Raw genomic sequence first — 23,916 nt, 5'->3', positions numbered from 1 at the left:
CGAGGTCGACTTCCTGTGGGACTGGGATTTGGGAAGCGAAGAGTGCCCGCGCAGAGCTTTGATCGACGCTGGAGGTGCACGAACGCCTTCCTGTGGAGCGCTTCCGCAATATTTGAGAAGGTGAAAAGCACCGGTGTAGAAAAGTGTAGGGCAGTGTACTTTTACAGCCGAGGTGTTAACAGCTAGTTTTCCCAGGAACGTGTCCGCCAACAAATAAATGTCGCCACAACACTGTCTACCGCCATCTACGAGCGACGGCGGATGAAGCCTGGAAACAAGCCAAAATAAAACTAATCTACAAAGGAAAAGATAAAGACAAGAAATCATTAGACTCATACAGGCCGATAACAATACTAAGTAATGTTTACAAACTCTTTGCATCAATTCTGCAAGACAGACTGCAGAGACTCTGTGAGAAAGCCCACCTTTTCAGCGAGGCACAGAATGGATTCCGTAGGAACCGGCGGGGCAGCGACAACTTATTCACTGTCACACAACTAATAGAGCTAAAAAAATCTAGATAGGTCACCACTCTATCTGGCTTACCTTGACTTGGAAAAGGCCTATGATGCAGTGCCCCATGAGAAGATGTGGACGAAGTTAGAAGCGATGGCACTGGATGTTCAGACAGTATCGCTCTTCAGAAACATGTACGCCGGATGCAACGCCAGATACACTTTGGGAGAACATTTATCAGGGCAGGTGAACATGATTGTGGGTCTGCGCCAAGGCTGCCCCCTTTCTCCAACCCTGTTCAACATCTACATCAACAATCTCATTCTGGAGCTGCAAGCCAAAGGGCAGGGTGTTTCTTTCACAACCATTACCTCATAATGACATGGAAACAACTTATATTCCAGTACTGGCCTTTGCTGATGATATACTCCTGTTATCAGAGAATGAAACTCACCTTCAAGACATGCTCGATATCATGCACTCGAATGGGATTCAAATTCAGTAAGGAAAAATCAAAGTGGATGGGCTATAACATGTGTTGTATAACCTTTGTAAAACATATTAAAAAAGTTATGGTGCCGTGAAAGGTTCGATAAGGAAATGACGACTGTGCAAAGTAGCATTGTGAAATCTTCTCAATTTCCACACCTCAAGCTTCTCTATTTTGTATCTCAGCGAAAAAAATTGTTACGGCGTTCATATCTAGCTGAATGTTCCTCCCAAAAACATGGCTTTCATATATATTTTTAACAAAAATATCTAAATTATGACCCGGACCATCATTGCGTGAATTGACGTGGAATCACCCCCTACACTTTTCTGCACCGGTGCAGGAGATGCAGGTAAATCGAACGAGCCTTCCGTAGGTTTGTTGAGCTTTCTTTTACAAGGGAGGTGGAAACCCTGCGAGTGTGGGTCATGCTATCTCATTAACTCGCAACGTTTTGTGGCTATCGATGTGTGCTAGTTGTTGTTCTGTGTAAAAGCTGATATATATATACACATAGAATAAAAAGAAAATCTCACAAAAGTTTAAACTTGGAAAAAATAGCTCAACCCCCCCCCCCCCCCCCCCCCCCCACACACACACACACACACAAACAGAAAAACAAACATGGGTGGGTATTGCTTAAACGCAGCCCACGCTACGAGCTGATGGGACCAATCAAGCAGCGTCAAAAGTGCAAGTCACTGTGCCTTTGATTGGTTCAGTGATGATAGAACACCTACAGAAACATGACAAACAATACGACTGTGCCCTTTTGACAGAAATCGGGAGTTTTGAAAATTCACAAGTTTACCGTAACGATCCGGCCCCGTAGCAGAGCCCGAGCTGTTATACACATTTTAGTATTAATAAGGTCAAACCGTGATTTGGTGCAATGTTGGTGCAAACTTATCACATCTTGGCAAAATGTAGCAGGATGTAGTGGGGAAAGCACTTTGGAGCAAATGGTGCAACAACCACATCACTGCAACAGCATGCTAAGGCTTCCAAGAACGGCGGAGTCGCTTTTGGGACTGGCTTGGCTCGGCTCATGTTGATGTGGCCTCCAATCAAGGTCTGAAATTCTGCTACCCTTATGCTGGTCTTGCCCCTCCTTTTCTGCAGGATGGCATTAATGTCCATCCCTGCTCCAAGTATAATGATTTCTGAAGTCGATGTGCTCACTGCTTCTTCATCCTGCAGCTCACAAGATGTAAAGAGCAGCTTACCTCGGGCGTTATCTTGTAAAAAGATTAAAACATGTATGGATGAAGACAGACAGTGCAGTTCTTTCGAGGTAATTTGTTGTACGGATTACCATCAAACGGATTACCATGAGATGAATTACTATGAAACGGATTACCATACAACGCATTACAAGGGTATCCGGATAACGAAAGCTCGTCGACGTCGTCCAATGAGAAACACACTCCTGCCTCAGTTTTCCGTTTCCCTCGTCGACGTCGTCAAAAGAGAAACACACTCCTGCCTCAGTTCTCCGTTTCCCTTTCTGCTTTCAACTAGTTGCCTAACCTGTTTTGTTTACCCCTCAACCCCAGCTAGATAGTTCCCATATCAATGTGCGTCTAAAAAAAATGGTAAAACCTTGAATTGTCAAAGAAGTATAGACGGAGCAAACGGAACAAAAGTCAGGACTAAAATGAGAACACCTTCCAGTGACATAGCGAGATGAAAAAGGACTTACAAAGACGGGGAGAGCACAGGCGAGCTTAAGGTACTTCATCATATCGTGGGGTTTAGCACAACGCAATAGCAAAGGAAATTTTTCCTGCATAATGCAAGTTCCGCTTGATTGTTTGCGTCTGAAAGCTGCACCTCCCTACAATGGCCACTTTCACAAACATAAAGTTGGCATGCAAGTCGCACCTTTGTCACGCTTTTATGCTTGTACGGTTAAAGTGGCAAAGCTGGAAGCCCGCATATGTGTATTGTGATCGTGAAATATACTCAGGCAGGAGTCAGTCTCAATACCCTTGCCAACGAATTGAACGCTGCAAATTTCTAAAGTTTAGGCTAATACTTGTAGAAAAAAAACACTTAGAAGTTGCACTGTTGTATCAGATGCAACGAAGGCAATTTCAGAAACAAACCGCAACTTATATACCACCAGGAAACACGGTAGTAGCCAAGGAAAACACAGGGGGTACGAAAAGTAACAACCAGGACACAGAAGGTTTGAGAATGTCACAGAGTTTGGCAGATTGGTTTTTTAATTTCCGTCGCCCCACCCTCCCCCGGCGCCCCGACGAAACGCGGTGGCAGCACTGGAGCAGGGCGTCGGCGAGCGAGGAAATGTCGTTGCCGCTCGATGTAAAATTGCAAAAATACCTCTTCCCCCAGACTCCGGTTGAGGGGTGTCCCCTCTCTTCCCGTTAATTACAGAAACAAACAAACCAACAAAAAATCTTGTTTTCGTGTCTTAAGTTAACTTGGGGTAGCTGCTATTTCCCTAGGATGGTGTCCCTGATGGCGTCGACGTACTGAGCGGGAACCCAGTAGATCCAGTACCGGGAGGCTTCTGTGGTGCCCAGCTGCAAGGCCTGCAAGGTGCGACACAAATCGTTACCACGCTGCCTCAATGCATCTTCGACAACTGTGTCATCCTGCCGGCGCATCCAAACCGGTTACCGAGTGGCAAAGAGTCTCTCGACTTGCAGCCGAGGAACCTTTTCCGGACTCGGCATTTATGCGGGAAAACAGTTCCTACAGGCCCCATAATTAAGCACATTATGGGCAGACGAACGGTCCAGTACTCCTAAACAATTTGCTTAGGATCAGGGATGGTCAAAGGAATTTGGGAGCTTGTAGAACCCCAGAGGGAATTCTTAGGCGTCATTCACGCGACCATTTTTCCCCCCGTCCCGGCGGGAGTGACGGGCGTTGTTCCCACCGGGGAAGTGTTTTCGGACCGGTTAAGACCCAAATCACGCCACCGGACCTGAAGTTCGCCGGAAGACAATGTTCTACGTCACCGGCGCCGACGGAAGACGGGCGGCGCCGGAGTCCCGCCTTGACAGGAGAAGACCAGTCCCAAATTGGGAAACGTTCGCTCAATCTGGCGGATTCTCAAAAGTTGGGTGACCCTGGGCATGGCCACGGGAGGGGGGGATTGACTGAGCTGTGCCCCGAGGACAAAGCCAATGGAGCTCTTTTGGGGAAGGAGTGGGACGATGCGACTTTCGAACGACGGGTGTACAAAAATTTGAATTTACCGCTGAGGTGCTGCTCCAAATGGTAAGACCATATCAGTTCCTTTACGATAGATGTTAATGCAATTTTAAGGAAGAACAGCCAAAGTAAGAAAATATGATGGTCGATCATCAGGGAAAAAATGTGGCAAAACGAGTGATTGATGTGAAATGTGCTCGCAGTAGGTCTCGTCGTTTTTGTTCCGAAAAGTAGAGACAAATAAAATGTTTTTTCAAACCTGCAAGATTGTTATCGCCGACCTAAACACATGCTCCAGGAAACAAAACAGTTGTGGCGGCGCCCATCGACGCCGATCGTCCGGTCCGCTACATTTGGTGATCAGGGCCGCCCCAAAGAGGGTGTTACAAGATTGGTGGTAGAGATTGAGGGAAGTGTGAAACTGCGCACGAAATTTGGGTTATACCGATTATACAGTCTTAAAGGATACAAATGTTTAACACAGAATTTGAAAGGTGCAGAAAGGTTTCTAGGCTAGGTGGCATCCATCCATTCATGTAGCCACTGCCAGCAGCTCCGTCGCCGCTGGTTCGAACACTCCACCGTCCCAATGCTTGCACCGGGACGGGGCGAGGAGCCGGCTGAGTGAATGAGGCCTACGAGACCCCCAAGTTTTTAGGAACCCACTTTGAGTATTCAAGGCTCAAAGCACGGCTCTCCAAACCCCGGCCCAAATCCGGCCCTCGGAGGCATTCTGACCGGCACATGACTGGCCGCAGTCTTTGCAGTGATGCCCAGTATGCCTCCAGCAGGCCCGGCGGAAAAATAAGCGCGCACCAAACGCGCAAATTAAAATACCAGAAAGAATGAGAAAAAACTGCAACATTAATCGGGTCCTCTCATCATTTCATTCACTGCACACTGTCTTCACCAGCATCACCATCCTTAGTCCCCGTCCTATATCTCTGAGTAACTACACTTAAATTAATTTGCACTATCCTGCATAGTGCACTGTGTGAGCTGGCCAATGTTCTATGATTGATGTCTGGTGAGTTCCCTGTGTTACAATTATTATTAAATATAATATTTTAAATATTAAATTACAATGTAACTAACTGACACAACAAGGTGACTGGTGTGCGAGTGAATTTTTTTTTTTCCATTCGTGCACCAGTTATTGCTCTTTTAGGGATTATTATTATCATTCTTGTCCAGCTTGCTGCACCTTTGCATTAACTGCCTTAACATCATAACCTTAAAATGCAGGCTGTTCACCTTTGTTGGTGTTAGACTGGTGGCAGCTGTTAAAACCTGTTTGCTCTACTGACGCCTAACTCCTAATTAGCTCAGTTGGGACTGCTCAACTGAAAATGGAGAGGTCCCTGGTTCGATACCAGGACCAGATGGATTTTTTCAGTCACGCACCAGTCATCTAGTTGTGTACAGAAATTGGTGTTGTGTTTTGTTCCCCCCTTTATCCAAAAATTATTGCGATAAATCCAGTCTTCATAAAAATCAAATTAAATAATGCCTTACGAGTGCAGTGCGTGTGGTTTTGTGGTGTGTCCATGTGTGTGTGTGCAGCCATATGTGCATTTTTATGGGTCCTTGAAGAATTCTCATACCTTTTACTACCAACTTGTTCAAGGGGGGACACAAACCAAAAAAAAAAAAATTTCTGCAAAAAAAAAAAAAAAAAATAATTTGAAAAAAGTTGTAATTAAATCCATCAACATCTAGAGAGTATTTTCAGAAAGTTTCATTTATTAACAGAGCATAGTTATTTTTTTCATAAATTATTTTCAGTCCACCGATGCGAAAGAAAAGATAGAGGTTTGTGCACTTTCAACATGCGTTTCTCCATTCCGCTTTTTATCATAAATTTCCCTTTAGGAAAACTATCATTTGTTAATAGGACAAGAGAAAAGAGTCACTCATTGTTGTTCCTAACTGGACTTTTACGGGCAATGCAAGTGTGGAATTGTTTTTTTACTTTGTGGATGTCTTTTATAAAAGATGTTAATATTTTGCAACGACATAAAAAGCAAAAAAAATTATTTGATCTTTCACTGCAATGTTAGCATAAAAAAATTACTTTTTGGAAATTTTGTTTTCACAGTTGCACTTTCCAGGCATTCCGCTGCACATCTAGAGTAGAAAAATGTTAGGTATTACAATAGTTTCCTAACGATAGCTTTCCTAAACAAAGTGGGTATGCTCCTGATAAAAATGACTAATTTATTTACAATTCATGTACAAAAATGAAACTCTGCACTGCATTCTGCCTCAGAACTGCCAGTATATGCTGTGAATTTCATTCATATTAATCCATAGGTTCAAAAGTTGACCCTGTTGGGTAGTGTCCCCCCTTAAAGCGATGGTGAACCGAAATTCGGATTTCAGAAAAAAACAATGCAGGAGATGTAGGCGGGACGCTACAATCCCTACAACACTACTCGCAAGGCGATATCTCAAATGGACGGCCGTATTTTTGGAAAAAGAAGTCGAGATTGAACCAGGCCGGCGAGACGCATGACCGTCAAGATACCTAGTTTCCTCCTCTCTTTGCTTCGCTCCCTCAAGGCGGCGAGGCGGAGAAGACGCGAGGCCGTTCCCTCTCCTTCTCGGAGAAACATGACGTCAACACTCCTGCCAAATGCGCCTCTTTTTTGAAAAATATGGTCATCTGTTCGAGATATTGCTGTACGAGTGATGTTTTGGTGTTTGTAGCACCCCGTTGCACGCTTTTGCCGCGCGTTTTGGGGAATCCAGATTTCGGTTCAGCATCCCCTTAAACCAAAACGAAGCCTCACGCTCCCAAGAACAGGAATTAGCCCAGAAAGTTGGGCAAGACTGGCTCTATTTGGAGACCCGCTCACCATTATGTGGTACTCCTCGTGACCCTCAATGGCTTCGCTGATCACCTGCTTGATTGAGCTCATGTTGATCTTTTCCGTCCGCTCTGCAAACCCACATAGAGGAATGCTTTGAAATGGGGCAGCCTTACCTGGCATCTATACCGACATTTTGGACCGAAAATTTCTAAAAGGTGGCGCAAAACGCTCCAGGCACAGAGCTCAATCTGTAGCTCTCTCTAAGGCTTCGAAACAACCAAGAATATATTCAACTAGCACACTGCTTTGGTTTCAGTGCTTAAGCCTTCCACAATTCCACAGCAGAACATCTTGCAAGTATTCAATTTTTTTTGGAAAAAATTCTTCACTACGTAAGTATCTCAGACAAGTATACAAGCATTAAAAGCACGCTCCAACTCCGCTTCACAACACTAGTATTTATTGCAGAGCAGGGGTCCAAACTTTTTGACCTTGGAGAATGTTATCTATCTGGATAGCCAAGGAACTCCACTTTATGTCTGCACCGACGCAATACAACGGCGTAGAAGCTTACGGACCTCGCGAAACAATAATGCCCACACTGGGACCGTCTTGCACATTGCTTCTGCATCAATAGATGGCCCGGATTTTCCAAAATAGCACTTGAACCTAAAGAACTTGGGAAGAGGAGCGACCCCGAGGGTTTTCTTATAAAGTGCTGGGTTCCTATAACTCTATTCACTTTGTGTTCGGATGCAACTGATGTTACAAGCAAACGGGACCAATCAAACAGAGTCAAAAGAGCACCGAATCACTGTTCGTCATGTTTCTGTACGAGCTCTATCATAACTGAACCAATCATGTACAGGGAAGGCCCAGTGTCTTGCGCTTTTCACGCTGTTTTGTTGGCCCCATCAGCTCGAGACGTCAGCTGCGTATGAGAACCTGGGCAATAGGGAGACTCTACTCTAACAAGGAATGATTCGTATGTCACTTTTTGCTGAAACATTTTTAGCCCAGTGATGTAGTTAACGAGGAAAGACGGTGCATTCGTAGCTCTTGGAACTTCTGCAAAAAACCTGCAAAGGAAGTCCAGCGGACAAACCTTTTGTGCCGATCCAGATCTGATCCAGTTCCAGCTTGAACGTGAGTCTGACTTTGCCCCCCGACTTGTTCACCATCCCAGAGAGCGGAACGTCTGGGAGACTGTCCTACGGGAACAATGGTGATAATGTGAAAGGTGCATTGGCTATGCAATAGTCGATGCCAACTCCGTTTTGGCAGGCCTACAACAAACATTTTTTCAGTCAAAACTAAAAATTCCATCCTTTTTGCCTGCATAATTTGAGACAAAAACACCCATTTTGGGTAATTTATTCTGAAATAGTACAAAAAAAAAATAGTAGGTCGTCAAAAAAATTATTTAAAAAATATATATGTTAGCGGAAAATGTGTAGAACAAAACTGCCAATTGGAACTATGAAAACAAGTTTGTTCTCGAGGTTTTGGTTTAAGAGTTTTGCAGCTTTCACGAGTCACACATTTTGAAGTCTCGAAACGTTTAGATTCTTCCTTTCAAAGCAATGATAACATTTTTTTTTTACTTGTCTAAAACTTTGTATAAAGGGGTTAAAGTTCTCTAGAGGTGTGTTTTTAATTTTATTTTATGAAATAAAAATTCTTGAATCTTGCGCATTTGACAATAATGGACCAAGTTTGAATCGAGCTAGATTTTGATTTACAATTATTAAAGGTATAAGAAACATATCGAAAAAAGCTTGTTTCTAAGCCCATCTAAAAATTATAATATTGTAAATTTAAATATAGTTTATATAGAAGAAACAACAGTGTAAACTTGAGAAGAAAAGTGAAAAATACACAATTCGGCGTCACTTTAAGAAATAGATATATTTCTTTGACATACTGTAAACGACTCAATTTTCGCGAGGACCTATTTTTCTTGAATTTCGCGAATCGCCTACAATTCGCAAAAAATATGTCCTGCTAACAATTCGGGCAATATCTGAACGCTATAGAAGCTACACTCGATTCGCGAAAATTAGAACCCGTGAATGATTTAAAATTTTCAGCTTTGGCCCGATTTGCGAAAATTTGAGCCCGCAAAAATTAAGTCGTTTACAGTATATGGTTTCGTCATATTGCCAGAAGCGTCGACCTGCGAGCACGTGCGTGGCCTAATGGTTAGCGCACTTGACTCTCCCGCGGAAAGCCTAGGTTCGATTCCAGGTGGTGGAATGTCCTTTGGTTTATCCTTTCAACTTGGTGTTCTCGTAAGTTTGAGAACATTCTCGTATGATCGGGTTTTGATTGTTCTACGCGCCGAAAGTTCTACACCGAATGATCCAGAAACCCACGAGGGTACATAAGGGACTCCGCAAGGCGAGTGGAGTCAGTCTCGCCCCAGCGTACGATCCTGCTGTTACGACGCCATCGACGCCCGCAAAGCTCTGCTGTTACCTTTCGTTTCCTTTCTGTTTTAGGCACAGTTCGCCCCATTAAACGTTTAGTTTCTTCAGTTATCATCGCATCATCAATCGTCATTCGTGACAATACTAAGGAGTTTGTTTGAAAAGAAGACCTATTTGTATTTCCATTCTACGACGCATATGTCCATCATTTACTTTTTTTTTACTTAAATGTCAATTATTTTTGTAACATGATCATACTTTTTATTGGTTTCCAAACCATACGCAGTTCAGTAAAACTTGTACATTGATAGTATTTATAGCATATGATTAGGAGCTCTTCTGCACATTCAGTTTGCTTACTTAGTAAACTACAGAAATCGAAACTGTCGCAGTGTTTAAGCTTTGTCAAATGTGATTAACAAACATACTTAGGACGGCAATAATAATCCCTGAAGAAGGGGAACAAAGGGTACAAAGGACAATCACAAACCTTCAAACACAGCTATAGGTGACTGGCGCGCAACCGAAAAAATGGAACGTCGCCCGTAGATGGCGGCAAGCTCTCCAGCTATCATAGAAGAATGGATAGTTGCGCGCGTTGGTGGGAATTCATCGTAGGAAACAGTGCGGAAAACAGACCATGACAAAGAAGAAACACAAGTGACGAGCGGAGCGCCCGTCCCGTGTGTTTCTTCGTCCTTGTCTGTGTCATGTCGGACGAGAAGAAGCGGGAAATTGGTGCGTGCGTGTTGTGGATGTATCGAGTACGGCTTCGCTGGTCTTCCTTCTTCACGAGTGGAAAGGCTGAAAGTTTTTTTTAGAGAACTTTGATCCTTCTATACCATGTTTTAAAGCAGTAACCTTCTATGGTTCCAATTAGGAACTTGCTGAGTGTCATCAGAAACCACTATATCAGTAATTTGCAAAAGACTTCGAGCGCGCGAGAGCGTAGTAGTGCGCCAATGTTACTACTCATCGAGCAGGTACAAGGCTGGGGCTCTGATATGACGGAAAAATCGCACGGGCCCCTCATCGCAATTGCTAGCCTTTTACCCGCTCCACAAGTGCTAACCTTAGAGCACTACTACGCTTCCCACGGGTTCAAAGTCTTTCTGAAAATTACTGATTTAGTGGTTTCCGATGACGCTCAAAAAGTTCCCGATTAGAACCATATGTCTCTCTTCACTAATTAAAAAGATAATTAGTTATTTTTAATAAATTAGCAAAGTAATTAGTAAGTATCGCACATTTTCTAATGTCCGCTACCGCGAGTAATGCGGTCCCGAGAAAATTATCTTTTCACCTCGAATACACTTTGTTTTAGGAATATTTGTCAGTCCTCGCTGAAACACCCGGTATATATGGGCTTATAAGCCTCGGTCTCGGTGGCAGACAGGCCCATGGTGGCATGCTCTTTCCCGGGGGCAGTGCAGTCAAAGGCAGAAGCACCATGGAGGGCCTCACCTTGGCGTTGCGAATGCCCGGGATTGCATCTTCTGGGACGCCCTTGTCCAAGACCTTTTGATGAAGCTGCGGCACCGGACAGAAAGCAAACGACCACACTCTATTAAGGCCGAGGCTTCTTTTGGTTTAGCCTAAGTCAAAGAATTACTGTAAACAACTTAATTTTCGTAAATTTCTGCAAAGTGTAACTTTCCGGAGTATTTTGTGGGCACGGAATTTCACAATTAATTTTTCACCACGGAGCAATGTATTCATGCGATGCATTTTCCGCAATATTTTTTAAATCACAAAGTTAGGTCATTGCAAAAGTTAAGTCGATTACAGATTGCACAAATAAATCATGTTGCAAAAATCATAGGTCACTGCAAAAGTTAAGTCGATTACAGTATGCACAAATAAATCATGTTGCTAAAATCATTGTCAATCCAATAAAAGAATTTGAAAATACCAATTCAAGGTGCAGGTTTAAAACTCTACAGTACCACCTACTGAACACAATGCAATCACCTTTAAAATATGCACGCCCATTCCTGTCCAATTTTAAAAGCCTAACTTATTTTGCAATCCATTTTTGTAACGTCTGGGCCAGTCTAAAAACGTGATTTGAAATTTCCAGTCACTTCAAAATCTTTTGTGTGGCGAAAAGTTCTAAAACTCTTCGTTCAGAGAAGGACCGCTTGGTGCAACACCTGGGCTGAATGTGGTGAATTCGTAGCAACCAATTAAGTGAGGAATAGAGTAACTATATGCTCCGCTTGCGGAACAGGGTATCACAACTGCCTCAAATCTTGGCCTCCAAGTACTGCAGGAAGCGACCATTGCTCATGGAGGAGACTTGACGGAGGCCACAACACAAGGTGGCAATTCACCACGCATGTACCAGCAGCGCTGTCGTCTATCTCCCAAAACCCCCAGAAGCACATGCGTGCGATGTGTCCATGCTGTGTTGCCCGCCTGCTCATGGCCGCTTTATAACCATGCTGTCATCTCTGAGCAGCGCTGCAAACTAAGCTCTGACTAAGCTCCGACTAAGCTAACTAAGCCTGGGTCGTCTAAAACAATCAAGGCGAGAGGTAAGGTGTGCACACGAGCTACACTCGTCCTAAATGGTTGGGAGGCAGCTCTAGGTGGAAGAGCTAGGCTTGACCAAAATGGTTAAGGGGCTACACTGCGCTTCCCTTATAGAAATAATGCAATTACACTTGTTTAAGTGGCCCCCACAATGTCCAAAAGTTCAAGGAGCTTCCTGCTCGTCACTCTGCAATGCAAGATCTAGTAGGTTTCGCAAATGCAGAGCGAAAGAAATGCCCCGCCCCAAATGTGGTGCTTGGCAGGCCACTTCCCCACATGCACTTTGGGCACATTTGGCGCACGTGACCCCTTCTCTGCCAATGAGGAGTTGCCAGCAAAGGCAAAAGAGAAGGCAGTACTCTCGCTCCGCCATTTGGTTAGTCTAGCGAGAAGGACTGTTTTGAGTCGGAAAACTGCTGAAGATGATTGTCCGAAAGACTAGACTGAAAATAAGAAATTTGTCTTCGATCCCAGCTTTGCATTCTAATGACTCATCTAGCCATCAATTTGTCACTTCAATCTCAATGCATCGAAGTTAGGGTGACCACCCGTCCCGCAACTCGCGGGACTGTCCCGCATTGAGGGCTCATGTCCCGCGTCCCGCGACAAATTGCCAAATCTTCAAAATGTCCCGCATTTGACAATGTCGTAAAATTCACTCCGCAACTCATGGTGCTGCCGAACAACGGGGCACGGGGAAGCGCGCAGGTTGCTGGTAATCGCGTGAATCGCAAGGGTACTCGATTTTCTATTCAGGCATTGCGGGAAGCGACTGTTGTTCTTGCAGGAGATTTGAAGCACAAGCACCGTTGCACCTTTCTCCTTGGTGGCAAAATATTGTAAGGTTCCTACGTCTGAAGAAAATTGCCCCGCAAAAGTTTAAATTTAAATTATTGTAATTATCTTCATACCGTTCTGTCAATGCGAAACGGTTGTGTGAAAGTTCTTTTTAGTAAAGACAGCCACGCAAGGCAAAAAGCCTGCAACTCACAGCGGTTGAAAAAGAACCTAATGTTAAAAATGTGTGTAGAACCACGTTGATAAAAGTAAGCGTTGACCGGAAGTCACGACGCTCGGAAAAGCACATAATGTTAAAAATATGTGTAGGACCATGTTTATAGAAGTAAGCGTTGACCGGAAACAACAACCCGAAAAATATTTGCTGTTTCTTAATCTTTCTCAATTAAAAAGGTGGTAATTTTTGGTACATCACCAATTTCATTAATTCATGTGGTGCTTTGAGTAGTGGTGCAGTTGATTTTTAAGCTGTCAATTTCGACACCTTTAAAAACATCTTTGAGCTTAATTGCCGCAATACAATTTGGAAGTGTATAAACAGCACATGATATTAAATGTGTTAACAGAGCCTCGGTTCGTGCTGCGCGTGTTCATAAATTTCCTCTCCTCTCTCCCCCCCCCCCCCCCCGTTTCGCGTGTCCCGCATTCCGCTAGCAGGAAGGTGGTCACCCTAATCGAAGTGCAGAAACTACTAAACTGAGTCTTGTGGCTTTCGCTTTTAGCACTCCCCGATGTTGACAATGAAGACAGGTTTCCGCGCCAAATGAACCACAAGACGAAAGAGAACTACCTTTTGCTTGCATATTGGCTCCTTGGTGGCTGCAAAACAGTAGAAAGAAAGAACTATAAGAGGACAAGCACCGCTAGCCACTTTTTCCACATATGATTTGAAGAAGGTCTCTCATAGAGCAGCTCCTAACACCCCAGACTGGGAAGAACAAAAAAAAACACAAAAAACATAAATAAATAGACACCCCAACCAGTCAAGCTTTGCAACACCGCATGATGAGTCAATAATTACCGATACACAGCCAGTTTTGTACAAAAAGTATCCACCGAGTTTCCCGCATTATTCAAAATAAAATCGAGTGACCGACTAAAAAATTGCCTTACTTTTTTTTCTCACGTACTCAACTGGGTAGCACGCAGTTATGAGACGAACTCACATTGTGAACCAAATCTCGAAAATTAAAGTTCCACTGCATCCTCGGATAGGACATGTGGGACGCAAAATGCACTCCCCTCCTGTTCCCCCAAAGAAAAGATAAACGCAATCTTTGAGTATTGAGGAGAGCGTGTTGACAATAACATAAAAATAAGAAAACGTCTGCCTTCTTCTGCATGCCATTGGCTGAAAGGAGCACGGAAGAGAGGTACATCCTGTGCACAACTTTGTACTGCACCTCGGCCCTTACAGATAAGGAAACCAAAAGGATTTTGTGGCTTATTACAATTATTACGAAGACCTTTTAAGGGCTGGAGGAAACCAAAGGTTTAGGTAGGTAAAAGAATTGGCCAAGCAGCCTTTAGGAAACCCAGAAATAAAAATATTAACATTTTTTTAAAGTGCATAAATAGATATTTCACAAAGTAAAATTTTCATATAAAAAGTAAAGTAAAGCTCCCGGCTAGTCAAACTACTGCTCAATCCCGAGAGGTTTGCTATAAAGGAATTCTAGTGTAGTGGTAGTCCAAAGATGATAACGATACAGTGTAAACTATTTAAAACGGATCTTGATAGTGATGAAGATTTTGGCCTGTTGTAAGAGGAGTACGTAGAAGGCAGAAACCCCCACTACAGACTTTGAGGTGGATTATGACTAGAGTCTGTTCTAACCAGCGAGATTGACATTTACAAACTCTCAAAGAAGGTAGTGTTCTTTTATTGAGCTCGAGTGGTGAGCGACATCACTGCGTGCTTTGGGTCACATGGGGCTCAAAAGGCGCCGAGTACAATGGCAATACCAACTTGCTGTCGGAGTCTTGGACGGCAGTCCGAATGAATATTGCAACAGACTGTGTAGTTACAGCAGTTGGGTCAATGGCACAGCTAAAAAGACTCGAAGAAAGGAAGCATGTCTGTTGCGAGCGTTGTAACGAGGTCGTAACCTCACCCTGCGGTTTGTCGTCCTTGAGTTGCTCAGGCGGCGGGACTTCGAGGTTGAGCACGTCGTCGAGGGTAGAGCCCACCAGCATCAGCTTGGAGCCGCTCGACAGGCCCAGCTCTCGCAACGTCTTGGCATCGTCCAGTTTGGGGGCACCTGCCACATATGGCGCTTGCTTGCAGGCCCGTCAAACGTACACACTCCCCTGCCTGCCAAAGGGCAGTACGTACTGGGTATTTGGGAGGAAAGAGGACTCCATTCTTTTCACTGCGAAAATGAACTCTGCATCCCCCAACATCCGGTCTCCACCCAGATGCAGTACCAGTGTGTCAAAGTTTCCGAATCTGTCGTTACTTCATTAAAAATCAGCGATTTTTGGAAACTTAAAATTAGAAAATGGCGTGTCTTTCCCGTAGCATTCGCCATGTATTTGTACGCTCCGTTGGTAGCCACTTCCTCGTTGAAACGTACGAAAATCGAGAAGAGGTTACGAATTAATAGATAACTGCAAATTCCTAAAATACGCCATTTGCTCCACACAGCTAACAGTACATTTGGGTGGAAACTGAGCACTCGGAGATGCATGGTCTAGTTATGCGGTGAGAAAAACGTGGTTCCCTTTTCTCACTAACAGTCATTATAAATAAATAAAAGATTCACAGCTGTATTTCAATCAATTGTTTGATTCGTCATATGCAGAATTTCCATATACGAGAATCTGTGGGTTTTCACGACGTTTTCTGCTGGCACAGTAGCCACAGTGAAAAGTTGTGATATTTGAGATACATCAAAATGTAGCCAATAAGCTGCTCTTTAGAAGAAAAAGACGTACAGTATAGACCACTTACAACGTAACCGCTTATAGTGCAGGACCGGGTATAGCGCGGTTTTTTTAAACCACCGGTTCGCCTCCCATAGAACTCCATGTAATTGCATACCGCTTAAAATGCAGGCGCGCGATGGGAAATACCGGTTATAGTGCGGTTTCTGGCACAGCCCGCCAACCGCGCCGACGACCGGAGCAGCGAGCACGCTTCCCTGTGTGACACTAGAGCACTATATAGCTCCTATGGAGCAGAGTAGCGCAATCCTTTGAATCCCGTGTTTTGCCGACAACATGGCCGACAGAGCGGTGAGAGCGGCTCGGCGCGAGTCACGTGGTACTCAGGGTTCCAGGAGGCGGCCCACCCTATGGGAGAACACATGGAGATCGACATAACACGGCTGATTAAAAAACTAACGGCGAGTTCACATTTTTCAAAACTAGCCTGTCGTGAAGTTAGTAAAGCGCTAAACATTTTATCAAAGTTTTAATAATATCAGGTGTGTGTGCAAATTTTGCGAAGGCAATTTCCAAGGCAATGGCGTTTGAAGCAGACGATTTTTGCTCGCTGCGGTGATGGGCTTTTCGGGTTGGCCGGAGCGGGTCACGTGAATGGTGTGACGTCGCCGTGTCGTCTGCTGCATGATGCTTTTTAAAAAAAGTTACGTCCTTGTATGGCACAAAACTTATCGCATATTATTCTAAAATGTTTCATTATTATGTCAAAAATGATTTCCATTCCGCACATCCCCACAAAACTGAAGAAACAACGATTTTCCCACGTTCTCCATGCATTTCTGACCGCTGTTGGAACCTCCGGGCGTTCGCCGCCAGTCGCCGAGAGACGGCGTTCTAGATTGTGCTACTCTGCTCCGAACATAGAGATCATACATACTAACTCTAGAGGAAAAGGTCCGCCATTTTCCCATACATTCTGGCTGCCGCAAGCGGCGGATCATGTAGGCAGACCCTCGGGGTCCCAAACACGGTTACATCATCAGAGCAGTTTCGTGAACTTCAACAATCCACGAACTTACCGGTGGAAAGATATTCGCGTTCCTTTCGAAGCTTTCTTTTTGCATAGCGCGCAGATGTACGGCCTCGCGTTAACGCTAAACTAAACCATATACCCGGCTTCGCAAGTGGGGCGCGGGTGGCCGCAGTTGAGGAATACGAAACTGCGCAACCACCAGATTTCCGAGATTTCGACAGAAGGGAAGTTAATGCAGCGTAATGACTTTATTGCTTTTTATAAGCGTTAGAATAGCTCAGAATTTAGTTTACAACGTTAAATTATCACTGTTTATATTGCTGAGAGTTTTCACTCTTCGCGTTTACCATGGCAACGTTGCTTTCTTTCTCTCGTGTTCTGTCGCTCTCTTTTGCGATCGTTCACTCGGGACCCCGGGTGTCGGCGCACGGGATTTGCCACTTCTCCTCACCCACCTTTACCCCCCTGGCTCCGAAGGAGCTATATAGTGCTCTATGTGACACCAGATAACGGCGCTGACGGCGCGAGACGAGCCGCAAGGCCGCAAGCGGCACACGCGGGGCAAGGAGGTTGCTGGAAGAAGCGGGGGAAGCGAAGAGAGAAACTTCAGTTGCCATAGCGACGGAGGGACGCACGCACGTATCGTTCACGTGCGTGCGTCCTTCCGCTGCGTTGGTCGAGGAGAAGTGTTCGCGCGCGTTGCATGCCGGTCGCGCAGCTGCTTCTATCCGCGAACACATCGGTTGTATCGGTTGTGATCGTCGATGTAGACGGCGTTCATCTCATCGCGTAAAAGCGCTATCCTTGACTGTGAATTTTCGTTGTGTGTCGCTATGATAACCCAGCACGTGGGAAGATCCACCTACTCGTGCGACGATGTCGTGGCGGCGCTCTCAAGACGGCAGAAACGCCCGTGTCGTCGTGTTTGTTTACTTCGACTACAGTGGTGATTTCTAAGCATTTGTGTCCTCGAACATCGCCCGGATTTCTTATTTGGCGCATTTCATGCGTGTGCTCAAGTTAAAGGTATTACTGGCGCGTACCGTATGAAGGATGCGAATTTTCACGCGTTTTCGTCTCCGGAGAAAAGTGATTAGGGTTAGCAATCCTGAACGCTCGCTACGTCCGTCCGCAACCCGCGACGCCGTTAAGGGAAGATGCTCCCCGGAAACACTTTTTCTTTAATATTAAACCTAAGGTTTTGAAACTTTGGTCATTGATACAGATTTTAATGTCAATTCCAAATAGGTTCTTAGTTTTTATGTAGCTTTGTTGGTTTTTGTGTAAGAGTGTCTACAAAAACACAATATAGTGCTTTTTGTGCACAACTTTTTGATAAATAAATATATTGTTAGCGCAGCCTGCAATAGCTCATGTTGCTGCTTAGGTAAGGTAGTATGTTGAAAACTACTTGAAATTCATTTATATTATCCTATATTTGTAAAAAAAATCAGGAACACCAAAAGTGTTTATCTTAGGTGCTATGAGTCAACATTTACATTTTTTGCAAAAAATATAGAAGGGATATTGAAAATTCAAATAGATATCAACATTCTACACACTCTGAAGAAGCTGTGTGGAAAATTTCATCCAAATCTAACTATTGTAAGTATTTGAAATCTGTTGCACAATGCGTAAAAAATGCTGAAAACTACAAACGGAGAAAAATGCATTTGAAAGTTTCAAACATCTTCATTTCTCAAAAGCATGACCAAAGCACATGAAACTACTTGATAAAATAAAGCAATATGTCCCAAACACAGTAAAGTTCCTTAGAACTCTCCTGGCGTATACGTTGGCCCCTCAAGATCTTCCAGAGTGGAGTCTGTGAGACGTGCTCTCTTCACCATATTACGGCGATGTGCTCGGGCTTCAGCGGTTTGGCGGGCTGACATTTTTCTTATTCTCCTCTGGTCACGGGAGCTGCCCAGGGCGACAAGCTCTTCTGATGGCAGTATGCCAAGCTCCTGAAGCACTTGCTCAAAGCTTCCATGCCCCCTGTTATACCACAAAACAGCAATGGCAGTTGCCGTTTCCACAACAGTCCTGGAGGTAAACTTTGTCTTCGGGCATAGCAGCCAGATTTTGCTATTCAAAGACTCCGCTGCGTTTTGAGTTTTCCCTTGCAAGCAGCGGGTGAGCAGCTTTTCTTCTGTGAGACGCCTGTATATAGGCAGCAGAGCCAGCCCCTGTGCCTTTGTCAGAAGCGGAGTGTGGTCTGGTGCGGGCTCTCCGAGTGCTTCGGCCCGCCGGTGCTTACACCATGATTCCACTCCTTCGGGGCAGAACTTGTGGCTCTTGGCAGCATTTGTGGAACACGAGTGAAAGTAGGACGCCCAAATGGCACAATACATTTTCCTGACGTTGCCCCTGTTGCTGGTGATCGCTATCCGGTAGTAGTTTTGCAACTTTTGAATCTGCCCATCCTTCAACTTCTCACCACGTGGAAGAGGGGTCTTGAGCTTACGAAGTGCAGTTCCTAGGCGCTTGGCCACATGGTTTGTGCAGTCTTCCTTCGTGACAGATGTTTCGCCATACACTTTTGCCTCGGAGACTGCACTAAAAGCTTTACTGTCCCCGTCGCTTAGAAACTTGGTGAAGCGCAATGGTGTCTCCTGTGAGGGGGTCCGCGTCCATATGCGCACTGCTGCCTCTGTTTCCATTGCGTGAGAGGAGCATTCAGTGTTCTTCTCACAAACAGGGCCATGAAACGCTTGCCACACTTCCTCTTCTTCACTCCCGAGGTCTTGGTGCCGACTGCACGCAAGGCAGAAGTTGGAAAGTACCTCGAAATCGAGGCACAAGCCAGTGTCTACAGACACAGCTGCGCCAATGCCGTTATGGCTTTAGTGGCCCCGCTTTTGCCACGTCCCGTCGAACATAACGCCAACATCGCTGTCATCCACCATCTCCTTCGTGAAAACTCTAGCTTTCTCCATGTTTTCTGCCACGGCTTTCATGGCCGCAACATGAACTTTTTTGCCGATCGCTGCAAAGTTCTTATGATGTAATGGCACCGGCAAGCCAAGAACGGCACAAAAACGCGACAGCTGTTCGTGCCCGATGCCAATCGCGCGCGCTGCCACCACCGCCTTGATGTTCACGGCAAAGCTGTCGCGGGAGCTCCCACTCTGATAGTCTTGGCTTCCGCTGGCGCCATCCGCAAGTTCACCAGGCACAACACGGCTCGAGGTGTGCACAGCAGAGAGTACCGATGCAGGGCACTCGGTATTCGCACAATGCAGCTCGAGAAAAGACGAAAGGCCCTTTCGTTTTTCGGTCGCTTCGCGTACCGCAAGGGTACTGGTGTAGCACATTGGGCAAGCAGCCCCGCTTACCAGCACCGTAAGCGCGCTGATGTCGCATATCGCAGTACTACTCGTGGAATCCCGACCGCTTGCTGCTCTATCTTTCTCGAACAGTCCAATCTTCACCTCTGAAGCGCTGACAAAGTTCATCGCGGCGTCGATTTCGTCCGAGTGGCCGTCGCCCTCGTTAGGCCTAGCTGGCGGCGGCGGGCCAGCGCTGGTCGGGCGAGTGCTTTCCGCTGTCGTTTTCCGTTGAGGTTTGCGACGGCGTCCTCGGTACTTATTTTTCGTCCGAGACTTCCGAGCTCGGAAGTCACGCTTTGTCGGGTCGTTCATTGTCAGGGGTGGAACTCACGAAATGTACTTTGGAGCAGCCACGGGAGCAGCTGAAACAGCTGTTTTGGAGCAGGTTGGGAGCAGCTAAAACTACATTTCGGAGCAGGTTAGGAGCAGCTCAGATTAGTTTTCATTGCATTTCAGCTGGAGTTTTAGTCAAGCACGGGAGCAATTTCAATTGTGCTTAGCAGCACATATGAACACGAGTGCACGGTTAGGGACCTCGTTAGATCGGATGACATTGTGAAGGATGCGAAAACTTGAAACTGTGTGAGCCTTAATGAGAACCAACAGGGAATAACCACATGTTTCTGAAGATAGCGCCCTTGATATCTTCTGACTGGCTTTCAGCAGCTCAGAATGCAAAGCAGCATTGCTCATCGCAAAACCCACACGTGCTCGACATAGTAATTATACGTGTGAACCACGTGACGTGCTTAAGCAACGGGCGTGCAGGTGCGCGAAGGAACAGGTAAACAAATTTTGAGTTTATCCTATTGGGCAACTCAATATCGAAGCAGCAGACTACGATTAACGGAGTTATCGTATTCGAAGCAATAAGGAACAAGGTTAAAGTACGCCGAGCAGATCTACCGCTTGCGTGAGAGCTGCTGGCCGGCAAAGTTTCGGATTGGGCCGCGTTTCAGAAGTTATCAAATCACGATTTTTCTTGCGGGAATGCGGTTCCAGCTTCTAACAATGAAGTACTAAAAGGAATCTTTTGCCCATTTGTTTTTAACTGGCTGACGTCCGGATCCCGGGCCGCAGAGCCCGAGGCAATCTGACGCTTAACGGCTCGACCTCACTTCGGCCGACTTGCTTAGCCGCTTATGGTTGAAGAGTAGTAGCAGGTGATGTAGTGCTTGAAATCAGACCTCCGATTTCTTTCGCGCGCTTCAAGATTCGGGGTACACAGGGAGAATAAAGAGATAAAATTATTGCAAGGTCGACCCAGCTAAACGCGCTCATTGTTGCCAATCGAGTCGATAGAAACCGAAACCAAAACAAAATACTAATTTTTTTTTTGGCGCACGTTTTGCGATTTGGTGCATAATGGCGCCAGGTATTGGTTGTGGCGCAATTTCCGCAACATGGCGCAGGATGGCGCAGACAAATGCGTATGGCGCAAAATGGCGCAAATGGCGCAGCCGTTCCACCCCTGATTGTGAATTCAATCAACAAAAACAAAAAGGCCAGAGAGGTTGATTGAGATGCCGTAAAATCCGAGAGCAGGAGGTAGGCTTCGCCGCAGAAACGCATCAGTCTCGGCCAATGGTGGCCTCGCTAGAGCACCACGTGATTTAAAGGTCCAGTAGCAACGCTCGAAACGGGCGCAAAAAACACAACTTTTTCATTATTTTCAGCCAAAATGCGAAACTGCGGGAGGAGCTGTCTGTAAGAAAAAGGCTTACTCAACCTCCCCAACCAAACGGCAATGGCGGACAGCGACGCGTTCTCGAGATGCAGACGCTCGAAGATTGACGATGTGCGCGGAAAATAGCACTTTCTCGAGCAACCGTAGTTGAATAAAATAAACTTTTTACTAATTTGGCGTTCGAATTTTCGCATGATCTTTTGGGAAGTTGTAACTGAATGTCCAAGGATATTTTTACGGGCAAAAATTCAAAACTAAAAAGTTGCGCGAAAAACTCGCTTTTTCGACGCGCATCTCCCCTTAAAAGGCTGCGCCAGGCAAAAACCGCTCATTTCTTTCAAAATGTATGACACACTTGAGACAGAACTGTACTAGTCTGGTGAAATAAAGACTCTCCTCAAAGTAAGCTTTATTTTTCATCTAGCATAAAATAAATTCTTTTACAAAGGTAAGTTGTCTCATGACATGTATTTTGGCCTGAAAAATTGATGTTTTGGTTATAGCGCCGTACCGCTTATAATGCGGATTTTCGCGACTCCCGCGACATACGTTATATGCGGTCTACACTGTATACACTAATGTGTGAAATTTTTTTTGTCAAATTGAACTGCTGTACTTGAAATTTGTGCAAAAATGAGAACAAAAAGTGTAAACATTTCCAGCTATATTAAATCATACTAGGTATGTTTTTTTAAGAATCCTAAATATACAAAGTGTACCACTTACATAGCACTATTACTTGTGTAAGTTAGAGAGCTCTAGCTGATAGTGTCTTTTTTTAGTCCATCTGCAATCGTGCTTCCATGGCGTCGCGCCATTCACGGACGCAGTTGCATCTGGACGTGTATGTCCTCCAGAATACCTCTTTTTGACACAAAACATTGGTTCGTCATAGCACTGCCCTAACTTCTCTGCTGGTGTTATTGTGGCTTGCAGCACACATGAAATATGTGCTCCAGCTCAGGACAACCTAGAACGACGCTCTCCAACGAGCACCCACCGATATTCTGCACCTCAAAGACGAAATGTCCCCGTAGGAGCTCAAATGAAATAATCTAATATTATCTACAGCCCCCACTGCTGTTGTCACCCAAAAAAACAATTGGCAAAAGCAGTTAGATAGTGAGATTGAGAATATCTTTCTAGCAATCCCCAATGTCAGGAGGATGCCATGTCTGACAAGGACCACCGTCGCGTAGAGCTTATTTCTGACAGCTCACCAGCCTGGGAGAAAGTGCAAAACGAAATCGAAACGGTAGTTCTTTGAATGTCCACGAGATGACGCCATGTGTTACTGCACACCCAATTTGAATTTCGGCAGCGTGTGCAAACCATGGATCACGAGTAATCAATGGCCTATGGGTACGGTACGGAAAGTGGTGACCACGTGACATCCTCTGACCTCGTGTCCCGTGGTATGCGACGTCGTGCGTCGTGCTCGCGACTTGATGCCCAACGTTACTGTACTCGGCGTCGACTGACTTGCGCTGCCTTGTCGAGGCAAGTGTAGCTTCCACAGTGCTCAGACTCTGCCAAAGCTGGTTGCGCGAGACAAACCCACCAGCTCTCACAGAAGTGCGGGACTGCAGCACTGTGGAAGCTAGCACCGACGACATAATACCAAAAAGTTGACGCCCAGTATAGATCCAGTCGATATTGTGATGTCACGCAAGATCATGACTTCGCACCGCAAGTCCCGTGACATGCCACGCACAGTATGTATGAACACAAAGTTAGCTTCTGTTAGAATGCAATTATGCATTAAAAGACAAGTGTGCACGTAAAGGCTGTTGTGTGTACGTTTCTTGCGTGTAACACGACGCATGGCTGGACACGTGGTGCAGCGAGATATGATTTGTACCTGCCCGATCATTACCACAAATGTTCCACAATGTCTCGCTGCAATAGGTCAAGCTATATCGCAGTTTGTAGCCATCAAAAACTTTTATTGCAGTGATGCGTTTGTGGTCCGAGGTTTTCGTTGCGACAAGTTTATGGCCATTGCAGGAAGGCAAACATCTATCTTTTTAAAACACGTTAGAGTCCCTCATGTCTACTTGGAAAAGGTTTTATGTGACAAATCCTTTCAAAATAAAGTTGCCGTTTCTATGGCCTTAAATATAATTCAGAAACCATTTTACTTCAAAAAGTAATGACGATAGAATGCATTAGGCTCCAAAACCTCAAACAAGCATTAAGATGATTCATTCATAGTTCTGATTGCCGCATTTTGTCTGTTGAGAGAATACACCTAGCACTCGTGGGCTTTCT

General features: G+C 45.2%; 2 protein-coding genes across 3 annotated transcripts in view; both read right to left on the bottom strand.

Moving 5' to 3' along the window:
* Positions 1–3,138: 3,138 nt before the first annotated feature.
* LOC8034106 (ubiquitin domain-containing protein UBFD1) overlaps positions 3,139–23,916 on the bottom strand; it is a 49,887-nt gene continuing 29,109 nt past the window's right edge. For both annotated transcript variants that reach the window (XM_029966700.3, XM_029966701.4), the window contains exons 5-10: positions 14,822–14,968; positions 13,498–13,526; positions 10,839–10,904; positions 8,051–8,156; positions 6,991–7,073; positions 3,139–3,504 (exon numbers count right to left, since the gene is read on the bottom strand). In XM_029966700.3, coding sequence (XP_029822560.2) covers positions 3,406–3,504; positions 6,991–7,073; positions 8,051–8,156; positions 10,839–10,904; positions 13,498–13,526; positions 14,822–14,968 — 530 coding nt within the window. In that variant the 3' untranslated portion in view covers positions 3,139–3,405. The remainder of the gene's footprint in view (positions 3,505–6,990; positions 7,074–8,050; positions 8,157–10,838; positions 10,905–13,497; positions 13,527–14,821; positions 14,969–23,916) is intronic.
* Positions 18,399–19,449, bottom strand: LOC121045886. Its single transcript, XM_040499314.1, has one exon. The coding sequence runs from the start codon at positions 19,287–19,289 to the stop codon at positions 18,399–18,401; it is 891 nt and encodes a 296-aa protein (XP_040355248.1). The 5' UTR covers positions 19,290–19,449.

The sequence above is a fragment of the Ixodes scapularis genome, unplaced genomic scaffold (genome assembly GCF_016920785.2).
Source record: "Ixodes scapularis isolate PalLabHiFi unplaced genomic scaffold, ASM1692078v2 PGA_scaffold6__148_contigs__length_123643588, whole genome shotgun sequence".
NCBI classification, from domain to species: Eukaryota; Metazoa; Arthropoda; class Arachnida; order Ixodida; family Ixodidae; genus Ixodes; species Ixodes scapularis.
The sequence above is the reverse complement of the archived record's forward strand: the minus strand, read 5'-3'. Positions and strand labels throughout refer to the sequence as shown.

What these genes read in the sequence shown, in the direction of transcription:
- LOC121045886 (XM_040499314.1), bottom strand. Translation starts at nt 19,289, where the DNA reads ATGGAAACAGAGGCAGCAGTGCGCATATGGACGCGGACCCCCTCACAG.